At 42.1% G+C, this 15838-nt stretch overlaps 1 protein-coding gene across 3 annotated transcripts in view; it reads right to left on the bottom strand.

Annotated features, from left to right (window-relative positions):
- Positions 1-15838, bottom strand: part of cacna1ha (calcium voltage-gated channel subunit alpha1 Ha) — a 77762-nt gene that overhangs the window by 11907 nt on the left and 50017 nt on the right. For 2 of the 3 annotated variants that reach the window (XM_089018214.1, XM_089018215.1), the window contains 21 exons: positions 15642-15836; positions 14642-14793; positions 13550-13735; positions 13340-13457; positions 11853-12008; positions 10537-10624; positions 10172-10449; positions 9562-9936; positions 8713-8816; positions 8511-8634; positions 8351-8419; positions 7631-7815; positions 6647-6773; positions 6411-6536; positions 5764-5853; positions 4766-4979; positions 3564-3715; positions 2751-2860; positions 2295-2428; positions 1632-1702; positions 738-816 (listed from right to left, as the gene is read on the bottom strand). In XM_089018214.1, the coding sequence (XP_088874340.1) occupies positions 738-816; positions 1632-1702; positions 2295-2428; positions 2751-2860; positions 3564-3715; positions 4766-4979; positions 5764-5853; positions 6411-6536; positions 6647-6773; positions 7631-7815; positions 8351-8419; positions 8511-8634; positions 8713-8816; positions 9562-9936; positions 10172-10449; positions 10537-10624; positions 11853-12008; positions 13340-13457; positions 13550-13735; positions 14642-14793; positions 15642-15836 (3133 nt within the window). The remainder of the gene's footprint in view (positions 1-737; positions 817-1631; positions 1703-2294; positions 2429-2750; positions 2861-3563; positions 3716-4765; positions 4980-5763; positions 5854-6410; positions 6537-6646; positions 6774-7630; positions 7816-8350; positions 8420-8510; positions 8635-8712; positions 8817-9561; positions 9937-10171; positions 10450-10536; positions 10625-11852; positions 12009-13339; positions 13458-13549; positions 13736-14641; positions 14794-15641; positions 15837-15838) is intronic. The other variant, XM_089018216.1, reaches the window with a different exon arrangement.

Genomic DNA, 15838 nt, shown 5'->3' with positions numbered 1-15838 from the left:
GTCTATTCCAAACATTAATTTCCCATAGGAAACCATTTAAATGAGAATATTCCGTTCCCAGGTCCCCAAAAAATATCATTTTCAAATTATATAAGCCTTAAAACTACACACAATATAGCTTATTTTATGTATAATAAATGTGCTATGGTATTGTAATTAAAGAAATAAACTGTACTGTATAATAAAGTCGTTTTATTTTCCTTTGTGATGGTCGTTGATGGCTTGATGGATGGATAGCTTTTTGCATGAAGTATCTCAAGGAGCTCGCTGCTGCGTGTGTGCCCCCCCCCCTCCTCTACTACGGATCTTGACCAATCACGTGTGGCTTTAACCGAAGACTGGAAGCGGGGAATAGAGGAAAAAAAAGTCGGATGCCACATCAGGAGCTCCAAAAGAACCGGCTCGTTCGCGAACGACACGTCACTCATTGTGGCACTCCGTGTGTTTCCCGAAAAATAGTTCGTATGCCAAGATTATATTCTCGCAAATTTAACGTTTGTAAAGCAAAAAGTTCCTTTGCTAAAGCGTTCGTAAGTTGAGATATCACTGATCATGTATTGGGTCATGGAAATCAATCGTCAGTTGTGGCGTTTGGTGGAGCCGTTCTAACCGAGGAAGCAATTTATAAACAAATGGGATGTTGCCAATGACATTTTGTTGCGCCTGCGAAACGGCTCCCTTATAAGATGGCGACACAGGAGCAGATGGGAAAGTGGAGTGATGTGTTTTGACGTTACCCAGTTTGCCAAAGAGCTCCACTCCCAGGGCGGCGTAGATGAAGAAAAGCAGCATGAAGAGGAGTCCGAGATTTCCCACCTGCAGGTAAGAGAGATGTTAACGTCACTTTCCCCAAATAAAAAACGGGAAAGTGGCAGCGTCAAGTGGGATGGACTGTCAGGGAGAAGGAAAAGTTCATCTGCCAATTTTTGATTTTTATTTCAAAATTATTCAAATGAAGCGGATTTGGAACTGTCGTCGCTTGGACTTGAAGCGGATTTACTGGACTTTACAGCAGCTCCTGTATTTTGTTTTTCGACTTCTTCCTTTTCCTTTCATCACTTTGCTGCTGTGAAATGTAAAGTGCCCGAAGACGGCTGGGGATCAAGCGGTCTGGAAAATGGCTGAATGGATTATTCAAATGAGCCTTGCCTATTTTATGACGATATCGATAAGCACCGGCGCTTATTATTTTGACATATTCCTCAGAAAACCCGAGAATCAGAATCAGAATCGCTGTCGTACAGACTGTCAATTGTGCATTTCGCCGGTGCCGCGCATTTATTGGTCTTTACTTCACACAAAATACAACCATTTATTTCAACAAGTGACACAAGAGTTGATTTCCGGCATCTTTTCCAGTCCATCCCCAAAATTACTCGGCATATTTGGACGTGAAGTGAACATCAAGTAAATGGATCTTCTTTTTCCTTGATTGCAATCTCACAAATGTTCTTTCTGGCCTGAGATGTTTTCTGCGTACTCCGTAACCTCACCCTGTGCGTGACATTTCGAAAATAGCTCAGCAATTGAGTCTGCGACAAAAACGTTGAGCGGCGACGTGAACCTCAGCATGAAATGCTCCATAAATAGAATTAAAAGAAAACAAACAAATAAATAAACAAAACCCTTACCTGTGGTAACGCTTGCATGACCGTGTCCAGCAGAGATCTCATGCCTGTGGCCATCTTTAGAAGTTTCAGTACTGCAGAAAAGACAGCAAGCCCAACTCGGATTTACCTTTTCGGAGATAGTAGTCACGACAGTGTTGTGTTGTATTGTATTGTATTGTATTGTATTGTATTGCAATGGGCTGCGATAATCGAACCGCGAAGTATACTAATAATAATACATTTTATTAAAAAAGAGCCTTTCAAAACTCTCAAGGTCACTTTACAGTCACAAGATACGTTTTTCAGTGGGTGAGCAGCGGCAACCACATGCGCCGGCATTCACTCAACCCGGAGAAACTCAAATAGATAGAAATTAGCTAGCTAGCTAATAGATAACTAATAGATAGCTAGATAGCTAATAGATAGCAAATAGATAGCTAGCTAGGTAGCCAGCCAGATAGCTAGTTATAAAATTGATAGCTAACAAGGTAGCCAACTAGATAGTTAGCTATATAGCCAGCTAGATTATTAGCATGCAATTATTATTGAATATGTTCAATCAAATAAACAGTGGAGACATTTACATTTCACAGCAGCGAAAACACAATATGGGAGCAAGTAGCATAGGATTATAGTATCATATCGCAAACGTGAGTCACGGGTGCTATCTGTGTGTCCGTCTACCTCGCGCTATCCTGAGTACTCTCATGATTCGGATGATGGTCGGATTGATAGGTAGCGCTGCGCTCATTTTTAGCTCCTCCAAGATGATGCCCATGATGGATAAAGCCACAATAGCGATATCCAGCTGGTTCCACCTAAAAAAAAAAAAAACAAAGAATAAAAACAAGGACCCTCCGCACCCTGCCCACCACCTTTTCCAGCAACTCCTTTTCCATCAGATATTTAAACAATTTCTTCTTCCCAAGCCATGAACTCTCTAAACAGTAACCCGAATACAACTGTATTGTGCCTCTTTGACATTTTTTAATGATGATACTAGTGCAACATATTCTACCGGAGACAAATTCCTTGTGTGTTCTACATAAAGACGATTCTGATTCTGAAAAGACATCTTGACTCTCAGAACCCGAAGCGTTCTCGTGTATTATCGGAAAGGCTTGTGCATTGCTTTCTTACCTGTCTTTGAAAAATCGGTGAATCCCAAACGCCACAAGTTTCAGCAGTGCCTCGATGACGAAGATGAAGGTAAATACGTAGTTACAGTACTTCAAAACCTCCTCCAAATACTGGATATACACACACACACACACACAGGCAAACAATCATCTCAATTCAAAGCAGTACCCGGTACGTTACTGCAAGTACTCGATGCAAATCGATGAGAAAGTTTCTTCAGCCGTCATCTGTACTTCTTTGAAGGTGTCGGACGTTTTGCTTCTTATCCAAGAGGCTTCGTCAGCGAACTAAAATTTTTGCTGGGAGTTTTGGCCCTATGTATATATCCCTACTGTCCAGACGTGGCGTGCCAGACTCGGCTATGATTGGTCCCTGCTCTCATGTTGGGGGGAGCAGAGGACTATTCCCTGAGGCTACACTGATTACTTCTATTGTCCTGCCTGATGATGGAGTCTACGACTGGCCTGATTGCCCCCTTTGTTCTGGTATCGCCTGATCAGCATAACTAAGCCTATGTTACCTAAGAACCCTATTGTAAGAACGATCCAAATGAAACCTGACCCCACCATGGCGATTTAGTGAAGGGTTTTGCTGTTTTATAGCTCCTTTTACTCGCCTTTCAAAGAAACCTTCTCATCGATGGACCGCTCCTGTACGACTGAGAGCTTACACAGACGTACTCAATGCAAATGTTCACTTTTTACTGCAAGCTAACAGGAAGCTATGAATTTAAATGAGATATTTGAGCCATCTTTCCTGAAATGGGCTGTAATGTTTCCGTGCACTGGAGGGAAGGAGGTTGGCAGGCCTTACCAAGGGTTGATTGTAGTGCTCGATGCTCATGGTGAACACGTTGATGCAGATGATGAAGGTGATGAAGAGGTCCAGGTAGTGACTAGTACACAGCGTATGGATGGTCAAACGGGGGGCGGAGTAATCGGCGTAGTAGGGCCTCTGTTTGGCCTCTGGAGCACACAAACAAAAAACAAAGAAGGACAAGGAAAGTCACGCACAAAAACAGGCGTGTGAGAGAGAAAAGTGTGTGCCAATGGGGAAAAGGACGGCAAGTACTGTACAGTGATACCTCAGCTTTCAAACTTTTCGCCTTACAAACATTAAATTCGCAAGAATATAATCTTGGCATATGAACTAGTAGCGCCACGGTGGTTGACGGACTAGTTTTCCACACCTCCTTTCTTTGAATGCAGACGTGGTTTGTTATCGAGTGTAGTACTTTTGCCTTTTTTGGGGACCGAAAAAGACCCCACCACAGGCTAGTGTTCAACCGAAAAGAACACAAAATAAAATTACGGTCGAGCAGAAGAAGGAGATCCTCAAAAAACACCAACGAGGTGTGCGTTTGTGTGACTTATAATAATACATTTCATTTATAAGCGCCTTTCAAAACTCTCAAGGTCACTTTACAGTCAGTTTTTCTGTGGGTGAGCAGCGGTAGCCACACGCGCCAGCGTTCACTCAACCCTGAAGTAACTCAAATGACAGCTAATAGAGAGCTAGCCAGCGAGCTAGACCACCAGCCTGCGTGTTTTGGGTATTTTAGATGCTATAAAACATTTTTCTAATGTCAGTTAGGAAACACAAAAAAATTGTGTCGGTTGTCCTTTTAGAGCAAAGTAGCGCCCAATTTGTTTTAACATGCAAAGGAAGCTGTTTTTTTTATTTTATTTTTTTAATAAAAAAGAAATTTGGTCATGTTGTTCTTTTCACATGCTGCCATTTTGTTTTCGTTGTTGTTTGAGCATGCGCATGTCTTTACATCGTGGAAGATCGTAATGCACAATTTGGGTTTCCTGTGATTTCGCATGCAATGTCATGCAATGTCATGCGACAGTTTGGTTTCGCCCAACAGCCATGTCAGCGTGAGCTCTCCAGTCTGTCAATATCTCCTGATTTTATTCCTTTGATGTTCTGAAATTTCCCTTTATTTCTTTTTTTTTTTTTTGGGTGGTTCAGGCTCTGGAAGCAGGCAGTGCTCAGAAAAATAAACTACCGACCGGCCCCTCCATTCTCCTTACTCCTGCGCTTTTTTTCGATGATTTTGAGCCTCTTCTCTTCCCGTAAACGGGCCTCTTCCTCTTCTTGGTCCTGTCGGCACTTGTGGAAATTTTCCACCACCACGCCGACAAACATGTTGAGGACAAAAAAGCTGACGATGAGCAGGAAGGAAATGAAGTAGAGCAGCATCCACGGGTTGTGGTTCCTCACGGGCTGAGAAGAGTAAAAAGAGAGGTCGCGTTCGCTGTCAGATTGCAAAAAAACAAAGTCGTGTAGTTGATTCAATACATTGTGAAAATGAAAATTGTAAAGAGAAATACATTTGGGGGGACTAAACAAATTATCCAAAAAATACTTTATCAACATCGCAGGGATAATACTAGTGGGCCTCAATTGACAGTACATATGCACCTAAAAGCTAGCAACCACTCATTTGACGACAATGAGGTTAAAACCTTAGCGAAAGAAGCTTGAAAGAGGCTTGAAAGGGGAGTACAAGAAGCTATTTTCATAAAACAGCAAAACCCTTCACTAAATCGCCATGGCGGGGTGAGGTCTATTTGGATCGTTCGTACAATAGACTTCTTAGGCAACATAGGCTTAGTTATGCTGATGAGGTGATACCAGAGCAAATTGGGCAATCAGGCCAGTCGTGGACCTCAGGCCTACTCAGGCAGGACAATAGAGGTAATCAGTGTAGCCGCAGGGAGTAGTCCTCTGCTCCCCCCCCAACCTGAGAGCAGGGACCCTTCATAGCAGAGTCTGGCACGTCATGTCTGGACAGTCGGGATATATATAGGGCCAAAACTACCAGCAAAAGACATTAGTTCGCTGACGAAGCCTCTTGGATAATAAGCGAAACGTCCGACACCTTCAAATTTGTACAGATGACAGCTGAAGAAACCTTTTCATCGATGACGCCAATGAGTGACTTTGGAGATGAGAGTTTCATTAAATATGACTCATTTGGATTTAAAATGGATGAAAAGCAATTCACCTGTTGGTCCACTCCCACCGCGTCCAGGCCGTCGTACATAATATTGACCCAACCGTCCTTACATGACAGGACAAACAAGGACATCAGAGCCTGGATAAAAAAACAGAAATGGATAGTCAGCACAGTGGTTTGCCTTTCACAGATTTGACGTTTAAAAGGTTTTGTTTCTGTCTAACCACTTGCCGTTCTTTTTTTTAAATAAAAGACATTCATCCTCTTAACTCATTGACTGCGAGACAATGTGCAAAAAATGTGTCCACTCCAGTGCCTGGGTTTTTGTCACTATCACTCGAATTCCAGGACCCACAGAATACAGTGATACCTTGGCTTACAAACTTAACTGGGTCCAAGAAAGTGTAAGGCGAAAAGTGTGTATTCCAAACATTAATTTCCCATAGGAAACCATTAAAATGAGAGTAATCCGTTCCCAGTTCCCCATAAAACATAATTTTTAAATAAATAAGCTTTAAAACTACACATGCTACGGTATTGTAATTAAAGAAATAAACTGCACTGTATAATAAAGTCATTTTATCGGCACCAAAACCCAAACAAATTTGGGAATGGCGCTCCACATCGTATTTTCAATTCCCGAATAAATTCGGGAATGGCAGTGAATGAGTTAATTAATGTGTGTACAAATTTACCTGAATCAGGTTGTCAAAGTTGTATTTCCTTCGTATCCAGCTGTAGTTGGCGTGGAGACAGTCTGACTTGTTGGTGATGTTTTTGGTGTTCGGACCTTCACAGTGGTAGAATTTCCCTTTGAATAGCTGGAGACGTGTAACAAGACGTGTTTTTATATATAATTTGAAGATCTTGAAAAAGTCCGTCACATTGGTTTAGTTACTGAAAAGTATAAAGCGTGTTGACGGCGAGCTACCTGCACCCCCAAGATGCCAAACACGATGAAAAAAGCGCAGCAGATAAGGACAATGTTGCCGATAGGCCGAAGAGACGTGATGAGTGTCTCCACCACTAATTTTAATCCCGGCGCTCGACTGATCACCCTGGAAGACACGAAACAAAACACCATGTGTACCGTGTTAGCTTTGTTATGATTTAATTTTGGGACTATACAATCACACGGCCGACGAAAGGTGACGATTTGCAATATAGTGATGGTGGTGGTGTATTTGACAAATTGTATTAAATAAATAAAGTTAGCAGGAACAAATTCTCAAACAACAAAAAAATGGAGAATAAGCTGCTTAGTCAACATGTGTGACTCGAATACACAATTGAAGCACAGACAACCTGGGGTCAATCTGAGGTCAACAGACACAGCTTGTTAAACTGTCATCCTCATCGAGGTGAGATCTGGCCTTGGGCAGAATTTAGGACTTGGGAAACTCTTTATCACCGAAGCAATTTACGACTTGAAACTCCTTCACAGGAAGAACTCATTAGCCAGGTTACAAATTCATCAGTACACGGAAGAGACAATGTTTTATTGCTTACAGCTGTTCGTGCTTAGAACTCAAGAGGTGTGGTGTTCTAATCAAGAAAACTATGTTTTACTAATGTATCACTTTAATTTGCATATACTCTGCCAAATAATAGTTTGGCAGAGGGCTACAGAATTCAGACGTCTGTCATGAATGGCTGTGTCTCCTGCCGGCAGTAAAAAAACAATCTTTATGGGTCCGAGCCTTCGTCCACAGCGTCCCATCTCTAACATTCATCTGAACAAAAAGGTCCAAAGTAACAAACAAAACCATGACTAAAACATGACAAGATGAAACAAACCTGACAAGGTGAAATAAACAATGACCCGACACTGAATGGTCGGGTTTGAGAGTACTTTTAACTTCCCTCCCGTTTAAGGACACTTTAAATATTCTAAACGTACAAACTCACTCGGTACCTGAGCGGGCGCAATGTGCGCAACAGGCGGAGAACTCGGAGGATGCCCAGGATCCGGTTGCCTCCAGAATATGCCAGCGAGACCAGAATGTCGACCAGAGACACAAAAACCAAGACGCCATCCAGAACGTTCCAACTGGACTGAAGGTAGCTCTGCTTCCCAAAACAGAATCCGAGCGCTACCACCTGACGAGGAAGCACGCAACAATGACATCACCACGACCATAATTTAATTTTCAACTGTGATGCCCGTAACGTATTAATAAAGATAATAATAATAATAAAATAACACGATTGTGATAATATATAAATATATATATACATATACATACAGACAAGTGGTCATATACACATATACACATTTATTATACATAATATAAGGCATATTTTGTGTCGTTGTAAGACTTATTTAGTAGAAAATGTTTTATGGGGATCCGGGAACGGATTATTCTCATTTTAATGCTTTCTTATGGGAAATAAATGTTCGGAAGACGAACTTTTCGCCTCACACATTTTCTGGGAATCAATTATGTTAGTGAGCTGAGGTATCACTGTATATATATATATATATATATATATATATATATATATATATATATATATATTCCCCCATGAATTCCGGAATTAATCAGTAAAAGGAACAATGTCACTTTTTCCACGGTAACCGTTGGCAACATTGCTGAATTGAATTGCGCCACGAAAAACAAACGTAGCTAATTACCTTGATGGTCATCTCTGCGAGAAAGATCACAGTGAAAACATAGTTGGACACGCCGAGGAATATTCGTTCCTACAAGGTGAAAACATCAGAGGTGAAGATAATTTCTCGGTTACCGGGCGCACTCTCTCTAAATCTTCCCAGGAAAAAGATCGGGTTTTACCGTGCTGTGAGCTTGTATGTTGGGTCTTTCCAAAGCGATGGTGATGCAGTTGAGGAAGATGAAAACCAAAACCACGTGATCGAACAGTTTGTGGGAGCTCACGCTTTGGCACCACATACGGAATCTAAATGGGGAACACATGAAGCAAAACCATCCATGACTTTTCAGTCCGGTAAATGGAAGTGGCAAAAAAAGCACTCACAAGTTCTCGGGTGAAAACAAATACAACGTCCATTCTTCGTGTTCTTTGCACCAGCGCGGTTTCAAGTTGGCGAGCTCTTTCTTGATCACGTAGCAAAAGGAACTCTGAGGGATGCGTGTCAGAATTGTCGTAAGATACAACAGACATATTGTCAACAAAAAATGCATTTTTAAAAGGAATTTTTGATGACTGGCCCTGATTGCCCCATTTACTCTGGTAGCTTCAGGGAGTTGTCCGCTGCCCCCCCCCCCAAACATAGAGCGGGGACCTATCAAATCGGAAATCTGGCACCGCCACCTCTGTCCATTAGCGATATACAGTGATACCTTGGCTTACAAACTTAATTGGTTGCCAGAAAGTGTGTGTTCCAAACATTAATTTCCCATAGGAAAACATTAAAATGAGAATAATCCGTTCCCAGGTCCCCATAAAACATAATTTTGGACTAAATAAGCCTTAAAACAACACACAATATACCTTATTTTATGAATAATAAATGTGCTATGGTATTAGAATTAAAGAAGTTAACTGTACTGGATAATAAAGTTGTTTTATTTACCTTTGTTATGGTCGTTGATGGCTTGATGGAATGGACAGCTTTTTGCATAAAGTGTCTCAAAGAGCTCTGGGTTGTACATCTTAGAAGTTGTGATATTGCAACAGCAACAGATGGCAGACACAGACACACTAGACACACTTTTCATCGATGGACCACTCCTGTACGATTTAGAGCTAACACAGAGCTCGTAACAACATGTCAATTCTTCTGTCCAATCCCAATATCTCTTTCTATCTCCTGATAGATTTTGTGCAAAACAAACAGGACATTGAAGACTCGCGCCGACTTACGTCATCATCGATGTCATCTTCCGGCAAGGAGTCGTCTTTGGTGTCGGCGTTTATATTGGAAGCATGGGTCATGCTCCCCCCGTTGCAGTCGCCATATTGGGCCGCGATGACCGGTCCGAGAGTGGAGGCCTGCAGGAGCTCCAAAGGGTCCGCTTGGATTCTGTTGTCATACCCGCCGCTAACGTGGCCGTCGTCGTCAATGCCGTCTTCCTCCTCCGCTCTCTCTCCGGACAACAGACTCTCCCTTTCGCCGCTGGTGTCTCGCCTTTTGAGGCTGGGCGCTCTTCCCAGGCTATTCCAGCTGGAACGCCGACTCCCCCACGAGCTGGATCCGCGAGGAAGCAGAGGGGAGCGGCGCGCCGGACTGGAGTGACTCTGCAGGAACAGGAACGGTGCGGACTCGGCGCTGTTAAGACAATTCGCTATACAAACACATTTTGAAGGACAACCGACACCATTTTTTGTTTGCTAACTGACATCAGAAAAACGTTTTTTTTTAGCATCTAAAATACCCAAAACATTAAAGAATCTTTTTATTTTTACTTTTGATTCTTGCTTCATTTATAATGACATAACATTCGGACTGTTGACAGTGACTTTGAAAGCTTACCAAAGATTTCTGATCACATGTTAAGGCATCCATGGAGGCGGAGCTTCCGCGGCGAGACTCTTGATGGGCGGTCCCCGCTTCGGGAGTTCCGACGTCTCCGTATGGCAGAACTCCCTCTCTGGACATGACGTCGTCCTCCAGGTAGGACTCTGGACCTAAAGAGCTCTTTGGAGTGGGCATGGGCGTGGCTGCTGTTCGCATAATTATGGGAGGAGCCATGGAAGCGCGAGGGTCCACGTGACCGTTGGCCGTCATCATCAGTGTGTACATTTTTAGCTCTGGAGAGGAGATAGGTGACATTTTATGATTTTTTTTTGTTCCACTTTGAATTGGAAGACGAATACATGAACCAACAATTCACTTACCCGTGTCTCTGAGCTGCTCTACTTTGTCGTCCTCCTCAAAGTTATCAGACTTTTTCTCATCGTCTGACTCGGAGCGATTTGCGTCGCCCTAAAACAAACACATTGCATTTATATTCCAAATGACAAATGTCAGGATCACTAAAGTTTTGGATTTAATCAGCGAGTAAGTAAATAACAGTGACGGACCGTCAAGGCGTGCTAAGCCTTCACTGCTGGCCTAAAAATACGTGAATCACAGACTAATGTTAATTATATATTTTTCCATGAATTCTTATGAGATAATTCCAAAATGGCTTCCAGCTTCCTTTCATGACGTATAAGGCGCAGTGGAGTGTAAGGCGCACCTTCAATGAATGGTGTACAGTGATACCTCGGCTTACGATGGCTCGAGAACTTTAAGCGTCGTACAGGGATTCATAGTGCCATTCGTCATGGTGAGGCAGCCAGTTCTGACAATAAAGCTGCCAAAGCTGACAAGGAGTTATTCCTCGAGCTGGTGAAAGAAGAAGGCTATGTTCCTCATCAAGTGTTTAATGCTGATGAAACCGCCCACTCCATTCCATCAAGGACTATCACAAAGGTAAATAAAACGACTTTAGTATACAGTACCTTATATTTCTTTAATTACAATACCATAGCACATTTATTACACATAAAATAAGGTATATTTTATGTAGTTTTATGGCTTAGAAGATTAGAACATTTTGTTTTATGGGGACCTGGGAACAGATTATTCTCATTTTAATGGTTTCCTATGGGAAATTAATGTTTGGGATACACACTTTTTGCCTTACACACTCTGTGTGGGAACCAATTAAGTTCGTAAGCCAGGGTATCACTGTATTTTCAAACTTTTTCCATATACAGGTAACATCCTACTTTCGACCGGCTCGACTTACGACCACCCGTACTTCCGACCACAACCTCCAGACCTTATTTTTTAAAAAATTATGCTACGCGTACGACAATTTTGGCCAGTCAGCATTTCACTCTCGCACATTATTATTATTATTATTATTATTCAACATTTTGAATGGATTCCGACTTACGACCATTTTGACTTATGACCGCTTGGTCGGAACGGAATTCGGTCGTAAGTCGGATGTTACCTGAAAAACCGCACCGGAGTATAAGGCTCCCCTTCAATGAATGTTGTATTTTCAATTGACCGGCTCTGGCTCAATATAACTTCACATATGAGGTATGAGGCGCAAGGTCATCTTTTGAAGAAAATGAAGGCTGTGGGTGCGCCTTATACATCAGAAAATACGGTAATACCAAGTGAACGTATCTTCGTTTCATATGAGGCTACTCACCTCAGCCTGAAAGCCCTCAACCAAGATGGCCACCAGTAAGTTGAAAAGTACGTAGTTTCCAAATGTCATCAGGGCAACAAAGTAGAGGGCCGCCCAAGGAGAGGTGGAAGCCATCCCGTTATACAACACCACGTTCCAATCCTCCTGGGTTAAAATCTACATATTCAATCCAAGGGCACATATGAAGAAATATAAACTTTTGATACCGTCGCAGGACTTGAGGACTTGCTTCACGCTGTGAGAGGAGCTACTTTAGCCGCCATCATGCAGCGCCGCTTCCACTTTTTTTTTGTCCACAAGGGATTACAATAAGATGACAAGCGAGGTCTATGTGAGTGCGTGTGCGCGCCAAATGTACATGTGTGTGTTTGTGCGCGCTGGCTTTTTTTTCAAAGCAATGCCAGAGATGAAAGCGTTTAAAAGTAGGACACTGTTCACCATGAAAGCTCTCGGCCCACTCAAAGTCCGCGCCAGGGAGGTATTTTTGTTGTTTTGGAGGCATCCCATGTGTGCGTTTGTGTAGCTTGTGTGTATCGTACACATGACCGCCGTGACCAATCATTTCCATGCGGTATGACGTAAACCCTTAAACAAAATAAGGTCTATTTTGCGTAGTTTTAAGGTTTATTTAGTTGAAAATTATGTTCTCATTCTCATTTTCAATTGTATTTTTTCTAATTTTAAAAATGTTGGCAAATAGTTTTTCAGGGATTTTTCTAATTTTAAAAATGTTGGCAATTTTTCTGGGATTTTTCTAATTTTCAAAATTTTGGTAAATATTTTTCCAGGCATTTTTGTAATTTATAAAATTTTGGTAATTTTTTCACGGGTTTTTCAAATTTTCAAAAATCTGGCAAATAATTTTTCAGGGATTTTTCTAATTTTCAAAATGTTGTCAAATATTTTTCCAGGCATTTTTCTAATTTTTAAAATTTTGGCAAATAAATTTTCAGAGATTTTTCTAATTTTCAAAATTTTTGCAAATACTTTTTCAGGTATTTGTCTAATTTTCAAAATTTTGGATGTGGATTATTTCGCTGCTGTAAACTGTGACATTGTGTAGGACAAATAAAGGTTTTCTTGTGATGACCACGTTACTTCCGGGTTGAGTGAACGCTGGCGCGTGTGGCTGCCGCGTGTGGCTGCCGCTGCTCACCTACAGAAAAAATATCCTATGACGTTTCGAGCTCAGAAAACTCCAGACCCATATAACAATTATTAAAAATGTATGTATTGTTTTGTAGTTTGTACAGCTGCCCCCACAGCTCAGATAACTCCAGACCCATATAACTTAGGAATTAACTTTTTTTTTTTCTGATGAAAGAAGCGAGTCTTAGATTTCGTACGCTTAATTGAATGTTGATGTCGTCCTAAAACTCAATATTCTGTGGGTCCTGGAATTCAAGTGACAATGACAAAAACCCTGGCACTGGAATGGAAATATTTTTGCACATCGTCTGGCAGTGAATGAGTTAAGTAGAGCTTACCTGAAATACGGTGACGATTGCCCACAACAGAGTGTCAAAGTTCTTGCGGTCAGGAATGGTGTCTCCGTCATCTGTCTGAAGGCTGAATTTGCAACCAAACAGATGCATACCCAAGATACTGCGGAGATTGAGTAAAGAAACACGGAAATCATCACCAGCACTGATTTTTTTTTTTACTTTTTTGTTTTCTAATTGAGAACTTAAACCCACCTGAATGTGAAAATGAAGAGCATCAGAAGCATGCAGAAGGTAGCCACATTATCCATTGTCTTCATCAGGACAACAAGTTGTCTCCTCAGCGCAGGAAGGAAGCGAACCAACTTGAGGACTCGAAGCAGGCGGAACGTACGCAGGACCGACAACCCGCCGTCAGACTGACCAATGATCTCCCACACGCTGAGAAAGGGCGTTAAAATAGTTTGAATAGTTCAAATAGATAGCTAGCTAGGTAGCCAGCTAGATAGCAAATAGCTAGCTAGGTAGTTAGCTAGATAGCCAGATATCTAGGTTGAGCAGCGGCAGCCACATGCGCCAGCGTTGAGTCAACCCGGAAGTAACTCAAATACATAGAAAGCTAGCTAATATTTAGCTAATAGCTAGACAGCTAGATAGCCAGCCAGTTAGATAGCTAATAGCCAGCCAGATAGATAGCTAATAGCCAGCCAGATAGCTAATATAAAGCAAGATAGAAAGATAATAGATAGAAAATATATAGCTAGCTAGGTATCCAGCTAGATAGCAAATAGCTAGCTAGGTAGCTAGGCAGCCACATACGCCAGTGTTCACTCAACCCGGAAGTAACACAAATACATAGAAATCTAGCTAATATATAGTTAATAGCTAGCCAGCTAGATAGCCAGCCAGATACATAGCTAATAGCTAGCTAGATAGGTAATATATAACCAGCTAGACAGATAATAGATAGCTATATAGATAGTTAGCCAGATAGCAAATAGCTAGATAGCCAGATAGCTAGGTTGAGCAGCAGCATAATGTGATTTCGGTCGATTCCAGAACCAAGGAAACGTAGCCGCTAACTGGATCGCACGTTAGCTTGATGTCGGGTATGTATATGTTATTGTCAGACGTTATATCGGCGTCATTATATTACAGTGGGTTATTTCATGCATTATGTAACAGTTCCGGACTGATTCATCGCATCATTATGAATCGGTCAGCACATTATAAAGATGGATAGAGCAACGTGTGACCGCTAACGTGTTGACAGGAGAAGAAATGCTTTCGCCGCTGACCCCGGCGGTAAATTTTATGCGCGGGAGGACAATAAAACAGGCGGATTACCTGATGATAACAATGATGCTGTCAAAAATGTTGTAGGGATTCCTGATGTAGCCAAACAGGCCAAAAGCAAGCAGCATGAATCCCATCTCCAAAACAAACATGCTCGTGAAGACGATGTTGCTGATTTCCAGGACATCCGTCAACTCCTCTGGCTTGCAGGGGACGAGAAAATTCCGAAAAGTAGATTAGGGATAAAGGTGAGATTAAAAACATTAAGACCGCAAAAGAATGACTAGAAAGGTGGGAAGACCTTCGGAGTGTGTGCCCTAAATCAAGCTAGCATCAAGCTAGCATTACCGGGTGGGAATGTGGTCCAATCCATCAAACGTAGAGTCTGTGATTCGGTAACACTTACGGATCATGAGTGAACCGACCGACTGAATACTAATAATACTACTACTACTACCACCACCACTATTAATAATAATAATAATAAAATACATTTCATTTATAAGCGCCTTTCAAAACTCTCAAGGTCACTTTACAGTCACAGGATAAGTTTTGCAGCGGATGTGCAGCAAAACTATCTATCCATCTACCTACCTACCTATCATTCCTGTGTTCTTCCATCGAGTTTTGGTTTGGGGCCGCCACAAAAATGGACAAAATCTGACTTTAACGGACAGTTAGGACGGCGGAAAAAAAAAAATCAGTGGTATCGCACTACTCACTCTCTCGGACTTGCACACTGCAAGATCCAAGACAAGGGCACGGAAAATCCGACTGGACCCTCCGCACCCTGCCCACCACCTTTTCCAGCGACTCCCCTTAGAAAGGTGCTACCGTTCCAAATCCAGCAGACATTTAAACAGCTATCCCCCGTCGCCATTAACTCTCTAAACAGTAGCCCAAATAGAACTGTATAGTGCCTCTTTGCATTTTTTTTGGATGATGATACTAGTGCAGCGTGTTCTACCGGAGACAAATTCTATATAGTTGGCAATAAAGATGATTCTGATTCTGATGTTTGCACATCTGGCAGTGAATGAGTTCATCTTACCTGCTGGTGGTACTCGATCCCCATGCTGAGAGTGTTGACGAGGATGGCGATCATGATCCCCCGGTTAAAGTATTTGCTCTCCACGATTCTCTTGAGTTTCTCCCTGAACTTCATCCACGCTCGAAGCGCTCCATTCTTGTACTCCGGAGCCCCGTGTCGCCTGCCCCTACTTCTCCCGCCCCTCAGATCACATCCCT

Source organism: Hippocampus bargibanti, linkage group LG17 (genome assembly GCF_051943395.1).
Source record: "Hippocampus bargibanti isolate YZ-2025 linkage group LG17, ASM5194339v1, whole genome shotgun sequence".
In the NCBI taxonomy this organism is placed as follows: domain Eukaryota; kingdom Metazoa; phylum Chordata; class Actinopteri; order Syngnathiformes; family Syngnathidae; genus Hippocampus; species Hippocampus bargibanti.
This window is presented reverse-complemented; position numbering and strand designations above follow the sequence as displayed.